The sequence below is a fragment of the Saimiri boliviensis genome, chromosome 1 (genome assembly GCF_048565385.1).
Source record: "Saimiri boliviensis isolate mSaiBol1 chromosome 1, mSaiBol1.pri, whole genome shotgun sequence".
NCBI classification, from domain to species: domain Eukaryota; kingdom Metazoa; phylum Chordata; class Mammalia; order Primates; family Cebidae; genus Saimiri; species Saimiri boliviensis.
Window position 1 is genome coordinate 214433146 of NC_133449.1, and position 22177 is coordinate 214455322.

The window sequence follows — 22177 nt, forward strand, 5'->3', positions numbered from 1 at the left end:
AAAAGCCAAATATTTTGAAGAATAAATTGAAATAAGGAAGACTAGAAGCAGGGAGACAAACAGAAGACCATTGACTTGTCTTTTTTTCTCAAATTGAATATATGAATAGTCTAAGAAATGTATTATCACATTACCATGACCATTTGTGATGTATTTTAATCACATTGTAATAGAATTGCTTGAAATTATTTCAGTTAATGATAGTAATTAATCTACAAAAGTCATACAACTATTTAAATTATTATTACTTATATTTTTAGTTGATAAGAATTTTTTTATTTTTTTAGGGTCATAATTATTTTTTATGGATATATTCTGCGGTATCTAGATATGTTAATGGTACTTTTTTTGATACTTTACTATACTTTGGTTTATTTATATAATATTTGTAATTAATTATAGGCTGTTTCCCTTGATTTAACAAAGCCAATGAATCCCCTGAAAATAATAATTACTAATTTTTGCTATATATTTATGTATTTTTTTTAGGGATAGGGTCTTTCTCTGGCCTGGGCTGGAGTGCAGTGGCACAATGAGAGCTCACTGTAGCCTCTAACTCCTAGACTCCAACAATCCTCCTGTCTCAGCCTCCCAAGCAGCTGGGACTACAGGCATACCACCATGACCAGCTAATTTTTTTAAAAAATATTTGTAGATATAGGGTTTTACTGTGTTGCCCAGGCTGGTCTCAAACTCCTGGCCTGAGGCAATTCTCCCACCTTGGCCTCCCAAAGCATTGGATTACAGGTGTGAGATACTGTGCTTGTCCTATTTATGTATTCTTAAATGATTAGGAAAAGTAGATAATTAGTAACTGTCATCTCAATTGAAGCAAATCAGTCCATGTACAAAATCAGAGATTTTATACCCATTTCAATGTGTTTGTAGTTCTTTATTTAAATTTAATTATATTGAGTCCAGTTTTCAGATTGTTATGTAATTATAGTACTTTGTCTCCATGTTGAGTAAGATAAAGAAAAATTGCTAATAGTTATTGAATGTTTATTTTGTGGGAGGAACTGTGCTAAGTACTTGATATGTATTATGTAATTAAGCCCTCACAATGACCTTAAGGGGGTTCTATAATCGTCTCCACTTCTGTGTATGTACATCTTCTACTTGTGCAAGTCCACACAGCTAGTAAGTGCAGGAGCAGAGATTAGAACCCAGGCTTTCTAACTTGGAGGTCAACCTCTGAACTACCCTGTACCACACCAAACCACTTCTATTACAGATGGAGTGGTCATGAACCTTCATCCCCCTCAAATATATAATAAACAATCTCATATTATTTAATTATATTTTTCTATACAACACCATTAAGCAATTTTATTTGTTGCGGAAAGAAACCCAGTTTTAGGCTTCTGAATAAGTGCCCAGTTTAGCAAAGGTAATATATTAATGGTAATGTATATCATTCATACAAGTCAATCTTATTAAAAGGAATTGAATGGGACTCAAAATTGATTGGCTCTATGAAGTCATGTCATTCTAATAAGAAACATGCTTTTCTAGAAGGCAAATCTATTTGAAAAGTTGTTTTAGTTAGGGTGCAAGCTATGCTTCTGGTAACAAGAGACCCAACTTTTATGACAATTTTTAAAGTTATATGTTCTTTCACACGAAGTCTAGAAAGATCTAGGGCTGATGAAATGGTTCTGTTGTCATCACTGTGTATTTTCCATCTCTTGTCAAAAGCAGTTGCTCTATTCTCACCAGAAGACACAGAAGTTCCACAGATCACTTATTCTCACATCCTACCAGGAAGGATGTGGTTACATAACCATACCAGTTGCTTGGAGAATAAGATAGTTTCTGATGGGTTGACCAGGCATTCAGTGACAGTGAAGGGAAAGGGGGAAAATGGCTGTTGATGGTTCAACCTGCCACAGAAGACAAATTAGGATCTGAAGTCTCCATGACAAGAGTGTAAGATGATAAAAAATATACTCACATTTGTGCAAAATCTGCTTAACAAAAAGAAGCTTTGAACACCAGCTCTGAGCCAGATTTCTAGGGCCTGGGTTCTCCACAGCAGTGCTTGTGGGTGCAGAATATGGAGTGAAATGCAGTCGAACAGGAATAAAGTGGCCCGATTGATATATGATGGAGAAAATTCCATCAGGACCTAGAGGATTGGTTTGAAGGAAGGCAGTGAGACCAAGCAGAAGGCTCTACACAATCTAGATAAGAAATGATGGGGCAGTGGTGGCAGAGATCATTTCAAGAGATATTTTACCAATTGAGCAAAGATCTTAAGAAAAGATGTCAGGTGGGCTAGGCTAAACTGTTGTTGCAAATGGAATTTTAATAATTAGAATCCACAGGACTTAGGGTAGAATGAACTGTGATTATAAATAGACCTCAAAATATTTAATGGCTCAAATATAATCAAAGTTATTTTTAACCTACATAGGAGTCTAAGGCAGGTGCTCTGATTGGCAGATGGCCGTCTATGCAGTGATTTGGGAACTCAGTCACCTTCAACTTCACATCACTTTTAACTTGTTTTGTTTTAAGAACTACATTTTCTTCCTTGGCATATATAGCAATGAAAATGTTACCATTATTGAATTTATAACAATTCTGAATTGAAAGGCATAAAGCAAAAGAAGTACACATATAGAATAAACAGATTATAGAAACATCCATTGGTGGGAAATTCTCCATGATAAAAAGAAATATCTTGATCTTTAGCAATATTGAGTTGGGGGGTTCAGAAATTAAAACACTTCTACTCAAGTTTCACTAGGTTTCTATAGATTTAACTTTATCTTGACAGAACCTCGTTGATAATTTCCCAAACACACTTAACAAATGATGCTCTGCCCCATTTTTAAAAATTGCATTCGTTATTTACCTAAAAGGGAGAAAATGTAATAAATTTTAGAAATAGTTTCTTCAAGTGTATTAACAAAACAGGCTTTGGTGTTCTACATGGTAATTTTTAGTTTCCTGAAAAATTCATTTATGTGGAATGGCTTATTCTCTGTCGAAGACATGCAAGAGAGGTCTTACCAGAGACCCTCAGAGAAATTTGGGAAATCTCCTAATTTTAAGGCTGCAAAACCATATACAACAGAGCCTAAGTGACTTTTCTAAGATCATAGTGCTTGTAATAGACAAAACTAACTCTTTGGCCATAGGAGTACTGTGACTACAGAATCCAAAAAAAGAAGAAAATCCCAGAGTCAGTGGAGTTAATAATATTCAGTGTGACCCACAGATGAAAAGGGGTGAAAAAAATGAAAACCCCATTGAAAATGATCAATTTGTAAAATTGGTGACACTCAAGGAAACAATTTCAGAAAAGTATTGAGATAGCCAGGAAAAAAAAGGATTGAAGAGGGCATAATACCTTAGGTTCTATTTTTTTAAATATCCTAATTTTTTAAATAGGAAAATTAAAGTTCCTTTAGAAATGATTTTTAATTTTTTAGATTTGATTTTTTTTGTTAGGATGGTTATGTGAACATGATAGCATATTTCAGCAAAATTCCCAGGAAAAAGAGTTTACTTTGGGTTAAAAAAAATCAATAAGACTATATATTGTATCTACAGAGTCAATGCATCAATTACCATCATCAAACGAATTCCTGGAGGACATGCCCTTTGGAAAAAATGACATATAGGACATATACTCTATTGCAGTTGCTTAACGTCACCAGTTAATATACCACTTCCATTCAGAATTAAAGCAATCCGTATTTTAGTTTACCTAAACTTCCAGAAGTTATCAGGAAATTACATTTAGATACAACTTGCTCTTATGTCAGATATGAAAGGGAATTTGAGTAAGCTATATGTATCCCAAACAAAACATGAAAATTTCTTCTTGCATGTCTTCAACTCTACATTTAGAAGAGAAAACTAAGCCTAAAGATGACCTGAACTGCCTGCTACTACTCTCCAGGAAATAAATTTATCTAGTGCCATCCTATGCTACATTTTACCATAGCATGATTTTAAATTAATCTATGTGCTGTATCATGGTGACTTCATTAACCAGAAACTTTAAACTCATTGGAATATTCAAGTTCATTATGGGAAAAAAATGTTGGTTTACTTTTATTGTATTACGTGGAGCCATTTGTGATTATAAACCTCTTGCATTTAAATTTTAATGTATTAAGTTGTTTGGCATTATGAAATATTTCCATCCCAGGGCATAAAAAAAAAACTCCAAGAAAAAATGAGAAGGGAATAGGATAATTATGGAAATTATTTTAACATATCTATAAGGCAACTTTTTTGAAGATTTTTAAATCATCGACGTTTTGAATGTCACTATTTTTACAGCCTCTCTAATGTGAAGGACCTTATTCTACAAGGATACCCTCTCTGTTACAATTGGGCAGCAAAGGTAGCTAGCTTTAAATATTTGTAGAAAGATCAGGTATTTTCAGAAATATCCAGCTTAAATTTTAAACATCCTCACCATATTTATGTTTGCTGCTTTTTTCTTTTGTCTTTTTTCTTCCTCCTCCACCTTCTGCTTGCTGTACTGACTTGCAATTTGACATTGTTTTTGATGAAGACTTAGCATTATTGAGGAGTTGTAGATTTCCCAAAACATGAGTAGTTGTTTCTGATCCATTAAGTACTAGATTTGGAATAAGACTGATTTAAACTTGTTAACCGGGAGGCTTATTTATTCTGAGAATGAAAAGCAAGAGTATCATTAATACACAGCTATTTACATTTTAAATATCTTTAATAGTATTTTAAGGGAAGATAGGCTGCCATCTTGTGTATGCTGTGTTTATTGCTACATAAAAATGGACCCGTTCAGACCAGATTTAGTTCCGTGTTGTCTTAAATTACATTAAAGGCTTAAAAAATTAAACAAAATATTGAAGTGTCCATAAGTATGCTGCCTTATAAAAAATAAATAAATTTAACATAGCATTAAGAACACATACTCCTTTGCTACTTGAGAAAACATTATAGAAATCATCTAATTCCTCTTTTTAAAGGAATTTTGTCCCAGCGTTTAGAAATAATTGATGTTCTGTAGGTCCAGGATACTCAAGAACTTTTAGACCATGGTGATTTATAACTACAAAATAATGTTTTTAAAAACAAATTCTGAAGTTAAGACTTTTTGACAAAATATATGAAGGGTTGCTCTTGAATATGACATTAATAACAATAAGATCTGAGTTTTACTGTAGAGCAAATACTTTTTAGATTTGTCTTTCATACTTTTTTACTTGTTTTTGCTTCACTTGTCATCAAAAAAGTATTTCAATGTAAGTAACGGTCCAGGTAATAATAACAAAGTATATGCGGCCAGAAAATGCCTGGGAACTTCTAAGTGTGCCCTAAAGGTCCCCAACCTTTGGTTTCAATAGCAGAACCCCAGGCCTCTCAATAATTTGATAAGTACTATTGCCATCTTGTGGTTTTATGCAATATTGCAACAAAACAGCACTAGCATATGAAGTTACTGTTTTGTTTTTTTTTGTCTTTTGAACCAACAAACTAAATCTTTTTTGTATAATATGTTTATTAAAGATTAACCAGATACTAATAGTGGGTTAGATTTCTTGGGAGTTCTGTTACAGTAAAATTACTTAAATCCACTGTAAAGTCAATAATAATACTATAATCTCAAAACATGAAATTTCCCTGTAATGAAATATAAGGAAGTAGCATTTCCCAAAGAGAGATCAAAGAATTATTGATTCTAAAAGATGCACTCAAGAAAAGTAGGCCTCATAGTCAAAAAAAACCTGGTAAGTGATGTCTGTCATGCCCTCTTCTTGGAAAGTCATAGTGAACATTTATTTATTTAAAGACTAGAGAAAATGAATCTATTTAATTTTCTTCTAAAGCAGTGTTTTCCAGATATACTTGACCATGCAACTCCTTTAACAAAACAAATAATGGCCATTAATATCATCAGATAATACCTTGGTAAAATGTACTTAGTAAAAACACTTTTTTTTTTTTTTTTTTTTTGGAGACATAGTCTCCCTCTGTTGCTCAGGCTGGAGTGCAGTGGCACAATCTTGGCTCACTGCAACCTCTGCCTCCTGGGTTCAAGTGATTCCTGGGAGGCCTCAGCCTCCCAAGTAGTTGGGATTACAGGCACACACCACCACACCCAGCTAATTTTTGTATTTTTAGTAGAGACAGGGTTTCACCATATTGGCCAGGCTGGTATTGAACTCCTGACCTCATGATCCATCTACCTCGGCCTCCCAAAGTGCTGGGATTACAGGCGTGAACCACCGTGCCTGGCCCACACTTTCAAAGATAGATTAGTGCATTAGTTACAAATCTTTCACTGAACATAAATTAAAAGAACAATGTCTCCAGTTACGTTGTAATCACAAGCAGAGGGTCTTGAACTATTAAGGTCTCTCAATCACTAAAAGTCCCCTAAGTGAAGAATTTGAAAATAATTAGAAATTTCTTTTTAATACTTGGCTATTAAAATTATGAAATTTTAATAACAGCACCTAAAGCCACTAAGTGATGGTTGGAAAGAGAAATGTAGCAAATTTATCCTATAAAGTCAAAACAAAGCAGAGAAAATTAGATGACTACCATGAGTGTTGGCCTGAATCTGTTTTTCCTGTGCTAATGAAATTGCTAACATTTTTACCATCTTTAAACCAGGTTACCCTGTGACAAAGATCACACATCTATAAAATATTGTACCATCACAATATGTTTTCAGAGATCCTAACAAACAGCCTCTGTCTCTCCCTGATGCCAGTCTCAGACATCTTTGTGTCTACTGTAGACTCAAAAAGCTGTCCTTGAACTTTAACGTAACTCTTTGATCTACTCTTGTTAGCGGACATTCTTCTCTTTCAAGCCACTGGGTATTTACTGCCTCACATGTCATCATGGATATGACACCAAGCCTGAGAAGAGTTGTGTTTGGAGACACTCTACTGTGGCAGTTAACTTCAGGTTCCAGCAGCCTAGTTGTATGACTTTAGGGAATTTACTCACCTGTTACATGTTGCAGTTTCTTCAGCTGTGAATTCAAGATAACAGAACTCATCACATTGGCTTAAGTGGTGTGTGACCGCTGATATAATAAATGTTCAATAAATGTTAGCTATATGATCTAAGTTCCCTTTTATAATGAAAGTGATGCCATCAAGACCCAGCAGACCAGTCAGCAGGATTCTAGGAACCATCTCTACTCAACCTTCAGGGGATTTTGACAGTTAACCTACACAGTGGTTAAGGAAAATGTTTCTGGGAGGGAGCAAGAAGCAAAATGCTTCTCAAAAAGATTAACATCTGAGTGTATAGGCCTCTGTGCTAAATCACTAAAAGTTGTATCAGTATTTTTACGTAATAGCTAAACTAAATGAAGTTGAAATTTTATGCTACCAATAACTGCAGAGAAACCCAATAAGGCCAGATTTTATGAGATTGCTTTTTTGTAAAAGGATTATTCCTGGTTTTGGGGGGAACAAAGAAATAGATCATGTAACAACACTCTGAAATGGGAAAATGCTTTGTGTTGATGTGCAAGAAAAAGCATTAGCTGAGCAGGCCCTCAGATTTGAGATTGAGTCTGGGCTCTGCCATATCCTTGTTAACTATATGACTTGGAGTAAGTTATTAACCTTTATTGTTTTTCTCATCTATAAAATGGAGCAATAGTAGGCTCACTGAGATAGTGGTAACAGACGTATGAGAGTTCTATAAACCAGAATAAATATTTGTCAATGTTAGTATCACATGTAGTATTGAAACAATTGCTTAATACTTTTACACAGTAGTTATATACCAGTTTTAGAGTTAAAAAAAATATATGGGTGTCTGAGTTTCCTACATTGCTGAATAGAAGAAACATTGGACTTGGAGTCTGAAAGTCTAAATTTACCCTCCATTCTTGTCACTTATTAGCTTAATTCTTACAATATTTTTGGCAAGTCACACAGAATCCCAGATCGTTCGTCACCTGCAGTATAGAGTGATATTAATAATTACACATTTTCTAACTCAAAGTCAGGATTATCTTAATCTGTTTGTGCTGATATGACAAAATACTTGAGACTTAGTAATCTAGAAATACACAGTTACAAATTTCTCATAGTTTTGGAAGCTGGAAGTCCAAGACCAAAGCACCAGCAGGTTTGGTGTCCAGTGAGGGCCTTGTCTCTGCTTCAAAAATATTGCCTTGTTGCTGGGTTCTCCAGAAACGACAAGCATTGTACCCATGTGTTCCCATTGTTCAACTCCCACTTATGAGTGAGAACAAGCAGTGTTTGGATTCCTGTTCCTGTGTAAGTTTGCTGAGAATGATGGTTTCCAGCTTCATCCATGTCCCTGCAAAGGACATGAACTCATTCTTTTTTTATGGCTGCATAGTATTTCATGGTGTATATGTGCCACATTTTCTTTATCCAGTCTGTCATTGATGGGCATTTGTGTTGGTTCCAGGTCTTTGCTATTATCAACAGTGCTGCAATTAGCATACGTGTGCATGTGTCTTTATAGTGGAATGATTTATAATCCTTTGGATATATACCCAGTAATGGGATTGATGGGTCAAATGGCATTTCTGGTTCTAGATCCTTGAGGAATCACCACACTGTCTTCCACAGTGGTTGAACTAATTTCCACTCCCGCCAACAGTGTAAAAGCATTCCTATTTCTCCACATCCTCTCCAGCATCTGTTGTTTCCTGACTTTAAGATCGCCGTTCTAACTGATGTGAGATGTTATCTCAATGTGATTTTGATTTGCATTTCTCTAATGACCAGTGATGAGCTTTTTTCATATGTTTGTTGGCCACATAAATGTCTTCTTTTCAAAAGTGTATGTTCACATTCTTCGCCTACTTTTTGATGGGGTCATTTGTTTGTTTCTTGTAAATTTGTTTAAGCTTTTTGTAGATTCTGGATATTAGCCCTTTGTCAGATGGATAGATTGCAAAAATGTTCTCCCATTCTGTAGGTTGCCTGTTCACTCTGATGATAGTTTTATTTATTTATTTATTTATTTATTTATTTATTTATTTATTTATTTATTTTTGCTGTGCAGAAGCTCTTTAATTTGATTGCATTTGTCAGTTTTGGCTTTTGTTTGCCATTGCTTTTGGTGTTTTAGTCATGAAGTCTTTGCCCATGCCTATGTCCTGAATGGTATTACCTAGGTTTTCTTCTAGAGTTTTTATGGTTTTGGGTCCTACATTTAAATCTTTAATCTATATTGGGTTAATTTTTGTATGAGGTGTAAGGAAGTGGTCCAGTTTCTGTTTTCTGCATATGGCTAGCCAGTTTTCCCAACACCACTTATTAAATAGGGAATCCTTTTCCCATTGCTTGTTTTTGTCAGGTTTGTCAAGGATCAGATGCTTGTAGATGTGTAGTGTTATTTCTGAGGCCTCTGGTCTGTTCCATCTGTCGATATATCTGTTTTGGTACCAGTTGTTTTGGTTACTGTAGCCTTGTAGTATAGTTTGAAGTCAGGTAGTGTGATGCCTCTAGCTTTGTTCTTTTGCTTAGGATTGTCTTGGCTATACTGTCTGTGCACTTTTTTGGTTTCATATGAAATTTAAAGTAGTTTTTTTCTAGTTCTGGGGAGAAAGTCTATGGTAGCTTGATGGGAATAGCATTGAATCTATAAATTACTTTGTACAGTATGGTCATTTTCACAATATTGCTTCTTCCTATCCATGAATATGGAATGTTTTTCCATTTTTTTTGTGATTTCTCTTATTTCCTTGAACAGTGGTCTGTGATTCTCCTTGAAGAAGTCCTTGACATCCCTTGTAAGTTGTATTCCTAGGTATTTTACTCTTTTTGTAGCTATTGTGAATGAGAGTTTACTCATGATTTGGCTCTCTGTTTATTATTGGTGTATAAGAATGATTGTGATTTTTGTACATTGATTTTGTATCCTGAGACTTTGCTGAAGTTGCTTATCAGCTTAAGGAATTTGGGGGCTGAGACAATGGGGTTTTCTAAATATATGATAATGTCATCTGCAAACAGAGCTAATTTGACTTCTTCTTTTCCTATTTGAACACCCTTTACTTCTTTCTCTTGCCTGATTGCCCTAGCCAGAACTTCCAATACTATGTGGTGAAGAGGAGTGGTAAGAGAGAGCATCCTTGTGCCAGTTTTCAAAGAGAATGCTTCCAGCTTTTACCATTTCAGTATGATATTGGCTGTGGGTTTGTCATAAATAGTTCTTATTATTTTGAGATATAATCCATCAATACCTAGTTTATTGAGTGTTTTTAGCATGAAGGAATGTTGAATTTTATCACAGGCCTTTTCTGCATCTATTGAGATAATGATGTGGTTTTTGTCTTTGGTTCTGTTTATGTGATGGATTACATTTATTGATTTGTGTATGTTGAACTAGCATTGCATCCCAGGGATGAAGTCAACTTGACCGTGGTGGATAAGCTTTTTAATGTGCTGCTAGATTTGGTTTGCCAGCATTTTATTGAGGATTTTTGCATCAATGTTCATCAAGGATATTGGCTGAAATTTTCTTTTTTTGTTGTGTCTCTGCCAGGTTTTGGTATCAGGATGATGCTGGCCTCATAAAATGAGTTAGGGAGGAGTCTCTCATTTTCTATTGTTTAGAATAGTTTTAGAAGGAGTGGTACCAGCTCCTTTCTGTACCTCTGGTAGAATTCAGTGGTGAATCCATCTGGTCCTGGGCTTTTTTTTTGGTTGGTAGGCTATTAATTAATTACTGCCTCAATTTTAGAAGTTGTTATTGATCTATTCAGGGATTCAACTTCTTCCTGATTTAGTCTTCGGAGGGTGTATGTGTTGAGGAATTTAGCCATTTCTTCTAAATTTTTTAGTTTATTTGTGTAGAGTTGCTTATAGTATTCTCTGATGTTAGTTTGTATTTTTGTGGGATCAGTGGTAATATTGCCTTTATCGTTTTTATTGTGTCTGTTTGATTCTTCTCTGTTTTCTTTTTTATTAGTCTGGCTAATGGTCTATGTATTTTGCTAATCTTTTCAAAAAACCAGTTCTTGAATTCATTGATTTTTTTTTGAAGGGTTTTTCATATTGCTCTCTTCTTTAGTTTTGCTCTGATCTTAGTTACTTCTTGTCTTCTGCTAGCTTTTGAATTTTTTTTGCTCTTCCTCTATAGTTATTTTGATTGTGTTGTTAGGGTATCAATTTTAGATCTTTCCTGCTTTCTCCTATGGGCATTTAGTGCTATAAATTTCCCTCTAAACACTGCTTTATCTGTGTCCCAGAGATTCTGGTATGTTGTCTTTGTTCTCATTGGTTTCAAAGAACATCTTGATTTCTGCCTTAATTTTGTTATTTATTCAGTAGTCATTGAGGAGCAAATTGTTCAGTTTCTATGTAATTGTACAGTTTTGAGTGAATTTCTTAATCCTGAGTTCTAATTTGATTGCACTGTGGTCTGAGAGACTATTTTGTTAAATTGACTGGTGGGATGCTTCAGATTGTCTCTTTAATACCATGATGCTAGTGATCTTTAAATTAGATATATTGTGATTAGTGATACATGAGGCAAACCAAGCTTGTCTCTGCACCTGTGTCACAAATGTTGAGTCTTGTGGTGTAATGGAAATGTTAGTTCCCATTAGGAAAACATATGGATAGGTAGTGCAAATCAGGCACTGATCAGTGTAATTATGAAAAAAGGTTATAATGTAGTTGTGACTGGAATTATGATATGTCCCATATCAGGTGTTAAGGGAGGTACTGAGGTGTCCTAGGTGTCATAAGGTGCCTTGGGGTGGCATGGACTTTACTCGGGGTCTGGGATACCCTATCCCTCCATCTGCCCAAATTATAGGAGAACGAGATGTAGCTATGAAACTGTGATTAATGCTATGATGGATGGAAATATTAGTAAGGCTGCTTTGCAGTCTGCCGTGGGGCCCCAGTCTAAGATTTTATAATTGCCTAACTCAAGGCTACGGGTATGTTTACTGTGACAGACCTCCCAGTTAAAGTGAAATTCATTACTTTCCTGGGAATGTTTTGAAAAGTGGTACAGGTTATATTGCCTGGTTTGAGGCTACCTGCCACTAAAAATATTAAGGTATCTCCTTTGACATGATGTAGCCATACTTGTTTTTGGGCCAGTACACAGGAAGGTCTAGGACTTTTATAACTTACACACAGTGGGAGGATACTGGAGTGATATGTAGTGTTATCTGGCACCTTAGTCCAATGTGTGCCATTATTGAGGGAACCTCACTGTGGGTGAATCTATCCCTTCTAGCCAAGCAGTCATGTTGTTATAGTCTGGGAAGAGGGTGTCCTGCCCAGGTGACAGGGCAAAAGAAAGGTGGGTCTAATATGTGAGCCCAATAGAGTATAGCAGATGCAGATTGCAGGCAGAGTGAAAGAATAAAAAATGAAGCAGGACTTGCTTAGCCTTCTGAATTTTTTCTTCTGAGGAAGCTGAATTGTAACCCTCCAAATATTTCTTTCTCTACTTTCTACTTTATCTCCTTTGTCCTGCTTTCTGTGCCTCTCTTTCTCTCTTTGCCTCCTTGTTTTTTTTTAATCTCTCTTTCTCTGCCTCTCTCTTTTCTTTACACTTTATTTTCTTAATCTCGCTATTTGTATTTTTCTCTAATCTCTGTTTTTTTTTTTTTTTTACTTATTCTTTTAATTTCTCTTTTTAATCTTTCTGTTTCTGTTTTGGTTAAGCAGTGATGTTATTACTTTTAAGTTTGCTTGTTTACTGCCATAAGCTAATGGGCTAGGCAGTGAGCTGTGGGCTTAAGATTAGACTTGATTAAAGCTGTTTCAAGATTTTGTAGTAGATACACTGAGTAAGCCAAGTTACTTACTATATTTATGGGCTGAGTGGGAAACGTTTTTAAGGCTGGTATCACGGCTTTAATTTTAGCTCTCTGACTGCTAGTAAACTTTGATTGGGTGATTGAATTATGTGGTCTCTACTAGATTGTGGCCTTTTTTTGTTTACCTGATCTATTAGTAAATAGTGTTAAAGCATTAGGTATGGAGAAGTACAATATCACTTTAAATTGTTTTCTTAAAGGAATTTTGATGATATCAGGATTATAACTTAGCAATCGACTGTATAATTTAAGATGGCAAGCTGAGGTTGGTAACAATGAAGTTTAAAAGGAAATCTGAAAATATCTCTAGAAGCAGAGACTTACATAATATACTTTAACCATGTGCATAAGGCCACAGGCAGAATAGCTTAAATTTTGCCATTGAGTTTTTAGGCTAAGTTTATGGACTTTAAACCGGCAAACAGTTCTGAAAACAGTGGCTAGCTGAGAAAAGACTATCTCAAATCAGTGTTGCATGCAAACATTTTTACTACACTTACATACAAATGTCTTTCACTTTCTGAGAAATGGGCACAACATTTTTACTTCTTAATTCAACAAATATTATTTAATTTGGTTTAAAGTTCTCTTTTAAAGGGTAAGGTGTAGTTTTACATGCTTAGCTTTTAATTGCTTTTCAACTTATTCATAGGCCTTCTGTAATTTTTCTCCTTTTGGAGGTTACCATTTTACTTAAGTTGAATTTTAAAAGAGCCATAATAAGGGTAGCATTGGAATAAAAACAGTGGCTAATATTAGAAAAAGGTCTTACAAATCCTTAAATTTTACTTAAATTTTAGCAGAGAATTACAATTTGGGATGCTGCTTGTATACAAAGAATACATGAAATTTTACTTTGGGACATCTGTGGAGCCAGAGCGAAACAGCGCGGTCCTGGGATGGCAGCTGTGCTGTGCCCTGCCAGGTGCTGCTCTTTGCTTGCCCTGCATTCTGTGTGCAGCAAATGTCGGTGGCTGGATGGATCTTTCTGCCCATGACGCCTGCCCCTCCCTTTCAGGCTAACTGGGATGCTCTGGGCTTGGCTCTTCTCCTTGTAGGCTGAGTTTTTGGTAGCGTTTGCTGGCTCTGGTTTTGTGAGCTTTTATGCTGTGCTTGCTTCCCTGCTGTGGAGCCATTCCTTTTGCTTACTGCTCACTCCCTCCACCGCACCCCACCCCCACCCCCATCTCCACCGTGGTAGCTGCCGCTTGGGTGGAGCTTTTCTGCTGGAGCCTCTTCCTCTGCCCACTATTTGCTAAGTTGGGCAGTTTCTGCCTCTGATGCCTTTTTTCTTATCTTTTTATAAACATACACCTGGTCGCCTTGCTGATTATTAATTACCAGACATAAGAGTTCCTTTTGTACTGCTGCTTGCTTAAGACAAGGATCTATAGCTGTAGCATTTCTTTTTCCTTTTTTTTCCCTACTCATTGGATGCCTTTGTGCATGATTTCTCCCCACTTATTCCCAGAGCTTTGCTTCCAGCATGCTATTTGCTGGGAACCACGGGCTTTGGGAAGCAGCAGGTTGTATTAATTCCTTCAATTGGGCCTGATAACTGTTTTTGTTGCACTGATTACTGCTACCCCATGATGAATCCCTAGCCTGAAACAATGCCTCCCTAAACTTGGTAATTCCCAGTAGGTACCAATGTCTTACTGACTTCTTGACCTGATTGCACAGTCTTCTGCACTTTCATTCTTCCGGGGGTCTGCTGTTCCTTCTTCACAGTGATGATTACCTTGGTTTGCTTCACGTTTGGTTGCCTGCTGTGACGTTATTTTGGTCGGGTTTCCTCACACTGGGGTACCAGCTGTGGTGTCAGTCATGTCAGTGTCCCTGTTCAGGTGCCAGCTGTGGTGAGTATCACGTCAGGGTCACCGCCCGAGACATTGATCACTACCTGCAGAGGTCTGTCCTGCAGACCCTGACTCAACGAAGGATGAATGAATGTCCTCTCACACCCAGCACAGTGATTTCCAGTGAGCTAGGGATGGTTGTCAACTGCTTTCAGAGGATGATTGCAGCTAACTGACCACAACTCCTTGTACCTCCTCACATTTATTTAGTATAAATTTAATAACAGAGGTTTTAAGTTAACATGCTCATGGATAATTAACTTGGATAAAAGAGTGCTTTTATGAATGATAAAAGGTTTTGATTCCGGAGCCCAGAGTAAACGCCATTAATGGGTAATTTCCCTTCAACCTTTCCCTGAGAGGACCATCCAGGACAAAGTTTACATGAGCAAACAAATTAGAGTAGGGACAAAGGAATGTGGGGTAAACAGACCTAACTGGGGAAGCTTTTATTATCCTAATCTTTTACCCTATGACTTAAAAATCTAACATAATGAACTGGCTGCCTTCAGCCTGTTCCATTAAACCTTTTGGCCTTCCAAAAGGTTTGAGACTATAATCTTCTAACTTTCTCTAATATTTTCCTAATATTTTGCCAGCCACCCCAAGTGAATTCCAACAGTATTTGTTATGATTTCCGTCCTTTGCTGAGGAGTGTTTTACTTCCAGTTACTTCAATTTTAGAGTAAGTGCTGTGTGGTGCTAAGAAGAACGTATATAGTTCTGTAGATGTCTGTTAGGTCTGCTTGGTCCAGAGCTGAGTTCAAGCCCTGAATATCCTTGTTAATTTTGTCTCCTTTATCCATCTAATATTGACAGTGGAGTGTTAAAGTTTCCCACTATTATTGTATGGGAGTCTAAGTCTCTTTGTAGATCTCTAAGAACTTGCTTTTGAATCTGGGTGCTCCTGTACTGGGTGCACATATATTTAGGATAGTTAGCTAGTATAACATTTTAGCAGCATATATATGCTTTTAAAACTAATTTAAGCAGCAAGGATTATTAAACATCTTTTTATTTTTGACCAGATGATATCAAGAGAAATCTCAGATTAATCTCCACAATTTATAACTAATTAAATTTACACATTCAACATGCACTAGAGTGGGGTTTTAAAAAAGAGATTTATGGAGACAAGTGCAGTTGTGTTACATGGATATATTACATAGTGATAAATTCTGGGCTTTTGGAATACTCATCACTCAAGTCATATACATTGTACCAAATAGGTGCTATTTCATTTTTCACCCCTCTCCCATCCTCCTACCTTTTGGAATCTCCAGTGTCTATTTTTCCATTCTGTACCTTCATGTATACCCATTGTTTAGGTTCCACTTACAGGAGAGAACATGTGGCTTTTGACTTTCTGTCTCTGAGTTATTTCACTTAGGGTAATGGCCTATGGTTCCATCCATGTTGCTGCAAAAGACATTCTTCCTTTTTTATGGCTGAATAGTATTCCATGGCACATATATATATGGCACATATATATACATACATGTATATCACATTTTAAACCAATAGTCTATTGATTCCACGACTTTACTATTGTGAAAAGTGCTGAGATAAACATGAGCGCAGGTGTCTTTTTGATAAAATAATTTCTTTTCCTTTGGGTAGAGGCCCACTAGTGGGCTTTCTGGAATAGACTGTTTTTAAATACCAGGACAAGGTTACAAGATTAAGATCAGAAGATAAAATAACAACAATAATATTTATTATCACTTCAATATATAATTAAAAATTCATTAAAAAACACGTGTTATTTTTCCATGGATAATTTTCATTTAACTTTTCTTCCTTTAAGTACTTTTTGATGCTTTGATGAGTGATTCTCTTGCTTCCATACCAAGGCATGATTAACAGAAATCAATATGTATCTATTTAATAGGGACAAGTGATCCATATGTGAAGTTCAAAATCGGAAGAAAGGAAGTTTTTAGAAGTAAGATAATACACAAGAACCTCAACCCTGTGTGGGAAGAAAAAGCCTGCATTCTGGTTGATCATCTTAGGGAGCCATTGTATATAAAGGTGAGCCATTTATTTGTTTTTTTCCTGATAGAAACGGATATGGAACTCTCTGTCTATTGGATTTTATCATGTTTCTTTGTCTGATGAGAGTTTTCACCATAAATGTGTTCTGCTATTAACCACTAATCTACTGATAATATGATAGAAATGAGATACAGGGAAGGAGGAGCTGGTGGGAGCATTTTTCTCCAGGACAGTTATCTTGCCAGTCAGTTAAAAGGATTATGAAGTATACCCCTCATGCTTGGTACTGCCAACTGATTTAGTGTACTTTGGGAGTATATGAAAACAAGTTTCCATATAAACTAAGCAGAAAGGAGAGCTTATACAGAACCCAGTCTTTCTGGCCAACATAGTGAAACCCTGTCTCTACTAAACCTACAAACAAAAATCTGGGTGTGGTCATGGGCACCTGTAATCTGAGCTACTTGGGAGGCTGAGGCAAGGAGAGTTGCTTGAACCTGGGAAATGGAGGTTGCAGTGAGCCAAGACTGTGCTACTGCACTCCAGCCTGGGCGACAGTGTGAGACTCCATTCCCCACACACACACACAAAAAAATGTGTTATTTAAGATCTGCCATTTTTTATTGCAAGCAAGATGTTTTACTTGGAAGATGAGAAGGGTGAAGGTGATGGGGAGAAAAATTTCTATCTCTGTTAGATTACCACAACTTGGGGGTGGGGGCAGAGAGTCTTTCCTCTTATTTTATGTAATTAAAAGAAAGAGGAGAACTTGAGTTACAACCTAATTTCTATTCTGAGCCCTATTCCTTGTTTTACTTTCATGCTAGGCTTTTTAAAAATTCATATCTCTAGATACTTATATTCTTTTTTGCTCCTAGAGTCTGACTGTTCATTCAGTGACCAGACCTTTTTCTACTTTTACCACAATAGCACATATCCCACCCTTTTTCCTAAGTTGTCACTACTGACACATGAGCCAGAAATCCCATTTTTCAGCAATCACTAGGCATGCTGCTTCTCCTCAAATCATCATCGTCATACCTCTAGTTGTTTCTTTCCTCCACAGAAAGGAATAAGAAATAATCAAGATGTTACTGAAATTATAAGAGGACAGTTTATAAGAGGGTTGAAAAGAAAATCTCCTAAGTATACAGTTAATAATTTTCTATAAGTCATTATGGGGAAAACAGACACAAACTTGCATAAGAATTGTCTCTCTGAAAATCAGTTAAATAGCCTTTTTTTTTCTTTTTGAGACTAAGTCTCACTCTGTTGCCCAGGCTGGAGTGCAGTGGCATAATCTCGGCCTCACTGCAACCTCCATGGTTTCAAACCATTCCCTTGCCTTAGCCTCCTCAGTAGCTGGGGTTACAGGTACCCACCACCATTCCTGGTTAATTTTTGTATTTTTAGTAGAGATGGCATTTCACCATGTTGGTGAGGCTGGTCTTGAACTCCTGACTCAAGTGATCCACCCACCTTGGCCTCCCAAAGTGCTGGGATTACAGGTATGAGCCACTGTGCTGACCTTAAATAGCATTATTGAACTGTTTTTAACTACATAATATGGGATGGCACAATAATTGTTAATTTAAGAATTTTCATAGCCAACCCTTCTCCCACAAAAGGGTAGACCTTTATGATCAGAGGTGTTTCTCCCCTGCTCCTTACTTCTAGAGGGAAAGAAATATCCACATGAGAAAAAAGGAAATATCTTTGTAATGAAGAGCTGAGATAGGCAATGGAAATGGAATAAAGAAAAGACAAGTGGGTTGTGAGGAAAGTATTATTTCTGGGATGGGGATGTGGGGGATCAGGAGACATGAGTTAGAGCAACTGCAGTTACAAAGAAAATGATCAGGAAAAAACAGGTGTTAGTAAGGACAGCAACAGGCTGTTGAATCTCATTAATGCTGCTAAAGTGAAAAATCATGAGAGGAAAGAAGTTTACTTTTAATTGCTTTTGCATTGGATCTGTGTTTTATTAGTGGGATATTACTCTGTGAAAGAACCATGTGGCTGTCCAGTCTTTGAAAGTGTTACAAATGAACTTTCCAAAATTATATTAGGTATTGGTCGGGTGCTTTTGTTATTTTGTGCTCAAGAATAAGTGTTCACTTATATAGAAATCCAAATGTCAAAATGCATTTTTCAAAAGGAACATTTTCTAGGCTCAAAAAGAAATAAACAAAAAACTGAAGTACTTAGAAAAGAATGGTGGTGTTCTCAGTTTATAAGCAGGAGCTACATAATGTGTACACATGGATGTAGAGAGTGGAATGACAGACACTGGAGATTTGGAAGGATGAGGGTGTAGTGAGGTACTAGATGATGAAAAATTCCTTAATGGACACAATGTATGTTATTCAGATGATGGATATTCTGAAAGCCCTGACTTGACCTCTATGCACAGTCTATACATGTAACATGATTGTACTAGCACTCCATAAATTTATATAAAAACTTAAATTGTGGCAAAAATTGTTTTCACTTGAGACCAAGAATATACATATATATATATATATATATATATATATATATATATATATATGTATGCATATGTATGTGTATATATAGTATATATGTAGATATGTACGTGTGTGCATATACATATACTATATATATTTACAGTCTATATAGTACACATACATATACTGTAAATGAAAACAGCAACACTGTATGCAGGTCAGAAGGCTTGGTTAATGATACACTATGATTAAAGAAGCTAAGAAAGAAAGCCCAAAGGTTGCTGGGTTTTTTTCAAATCACTTTGAACTTTCATTGTATAAGATTATGTAGCCACCATTTAACTTCTACCATAGAGAAGAGGATACACAGTCACTTTTGAATATTTTTATAATTTTACTAACATTTTTACATTGTCACCTTTTACATTTCTATATGAGAAAGATACTTAAGTTTGATAGAAATCATACAAATCTCTGAGATACTAGTACACATATAAAATGATGATACTTCATTATATGTGATACTTTATACTTTTTAAATGATTTCCTATTTTTTTCAGTTGATTTTCATTTTCAGTAAAATGCCTAGGGCTTTTTTTGGAAGAAAATCTCTAACTTTTCACTTTATTTTTTCCATTTTTTATGTTTCATTTTTTTCTAGTCTTGGGGGAAGAATCAAATAAAGTACATTGGTGGAAATAATATTGTTAAGTGACTAGAGTTTCATAAAAATTGCATCATTTTTTATTGGCTCTGTTCAGGCCTGTGTGTTTTATTCAGTTCTGATATGATGTCCACATCCTCCACAACAGATGATTAATATTGCCCAAAAGATTTCTTAGGGACCAACCAATTCTGTAGTGACTGAGAATATGAAAATGCAAAATCTAGATAATTAGAAACATTAAGCGTACAACCCTCCCATCTGCAGTTAGAGGAAAAAGGAGTCCATCAGTACCCTGTAATCTGATTTCTATTAATGTAAAAATTACCAAGGAACACAAAATTCTGTTCTGAGCCAAGGTTATAAAAGCACATCAAAGTTGAAGTGCTTGTACCATTTCTAGTGAAAACATTTTCTTTAAAAAAAAAATCTTGGAGTTGTCATTTGTCATTTTTTTTAACTGTACAAAATAAAAATATTCTTTGCAAATGGTTGGAATTTATGTAACTTTTAATTTTAATGAAAAGAGCATATTCTGTGCAGATGAGAACAAGGCTTGGAGGAATGAGCTATAAAATCTATATATAATAATGTAAGAGTGGAAGCTAGGAGTTAAAATGCAGTGCTTTTAATTGAGACAGGAGCCACTTTAGTCTGCCCTGTATTCACAGTGATGCTCTGACATACATCTTAGATAATAGGATAAATTTTATATCCATTTCAGTTGAATTCAGAGTCTCCATTGTTATTTCACTGACACTATTATCCCAGGTTCACAGTGAACACCAGAATTACAGTAGAAGAGATAAATTTAACATAAATGGGAATGTATTTATGTAAATACATTTCTAATCATGAGTTGGAGATCTGAGTATCAACTGGGAGCACTTTTCTAAAAAATAGAAACATTTTGATAAATTAGAACACATGACTGTTTCTAAGATGGTCATTTTAACAAATTGACCATTCCTTAAATAAGTCATTTCTATACAAACTTAAGAGTTAAAGTTGAAAGTGTTACTTTAAGCTCTGTTTAAGTTAAGGACCACATTACTGTCATGTCTAAAATTATTTATTGGTAGCTTATAAGGGCCCTTGGAAAATGTCATATACCAATGATTCTCATCCCTGGTTGTACACCACAGTTATTCATAAAGGTTTGGAGAATCTAGAGGCCCAAGTTTCACTTGTGAAGACTCTGATTCAGGACCTCTGAAGTAGAGTCCAAGCTTCAATATTTTAAAACACCTCAATAGGTTATTCTGAGGCACAGGTAGGGAGCCACTTTTCTGGACATTTAAATGGAAACAATTGAGTAGTTGGAATGGAAATATGTTTCCAGCCATAAACCTCAGAGCACCCGAACCAAAGTATTCCATAGTAAGATGTTCGTATTATCTCGGATGTTTTGTCTTACATGTTTCAAAAACATTTCCTAAACGCATGAATCAATAATTTCCACTATTTCAGACCAAAATATAATCAGCAATGAAACAAAATGAACAAAAAAGCATGACTATTCTTGCTTTTGGTTTGTAGGCAAAGAACATATGAAGTTATTGAGTCTCGGAAAAATGAACTCTATGATCACATCTTCATCTTAATAATAGTTACTACCATTGACTGAGAACTGTGCTAAATACTAGTCCAATATCATCTCATGTAACCCTCACCATAACCCTACATATAACTGTTTTCATCTCTTTTGTATAGGTACATGAGACTTGGAGATTAAGGGTTAGCTTATGGCTACCTAGCAGTTAAGTAAGATAGCTTCTGGTTTCCATTAAAGATGACTAATTGCAAAGGTCATAGTTAGGTTTTCTTTTTGTTTGTTTTACAATGTCACTTCTATGACTTTTCATCTTTAATTATTATTTTATAGTGTTATGGTTAGTCTGAAACTGCCTTAGTATAAAAATTAGTCTTGGACACTGTTGCTAAGTAGGATCTTATATCTTAGATCATATTATATGACCTCATGAGATGGGTTAGGCCTTTAAAGAAGCTCTAATATGGTTTAAAGTATTATTAGTGTCTCATGCCTATAATCGCAGCACTTTGGGAAGCTGAGGTGGAAGGATCAATTGAACCAGGAGGTTCAAGACCAGCTGGAGCAACCTAGGGAGACTCTATCTCTACAAAATTTTTTTTAAAAAGCCAGAGATGGTGGCATGCACCTGTGGTACCAGCTCTTGGGAGGCTGAGGCTGGAGGCTTTCTTAAGCCCAGTAGTTTAAGGCTGCAGTGACAACCATGATCACATCACTGTACTCTAGCCTGGGTGACAGAGTATGATGCTGTCTCAAAAAATATATATATTATTATATATGTAATATATATTATAAGTATATCTATATTATGATACCAATTATACATCATAT

General features: G+C 35.7%; 1 protein-coding gene across 18 annotated transcripts in view; it reads left to right on the forward strand.

The window, feature by feature from the left end:
- The window catches only part of MCTP1 (multiple C2 and transmembrane domain containing 1), a 591199-nt gene that overhangs the window by 319073 nt on the left and 249949 nt on the right, over positions 1 to 22177 (forward strand). For all 18 annotated transcript variants that reach the window (XM_039470335.2, XM_074383518.1, XM_074383500.1 and 15 more), the window contains exon 3: positions 16556 to 16698. In XM_039470335.2, the coding sequence (XP_039326269.1) occupies positions 16556 to 16698 (143 nt within the window). The remainder of the gene's footprint in view (positions 1 to 16555; positions 16699 to 22177) is intronic.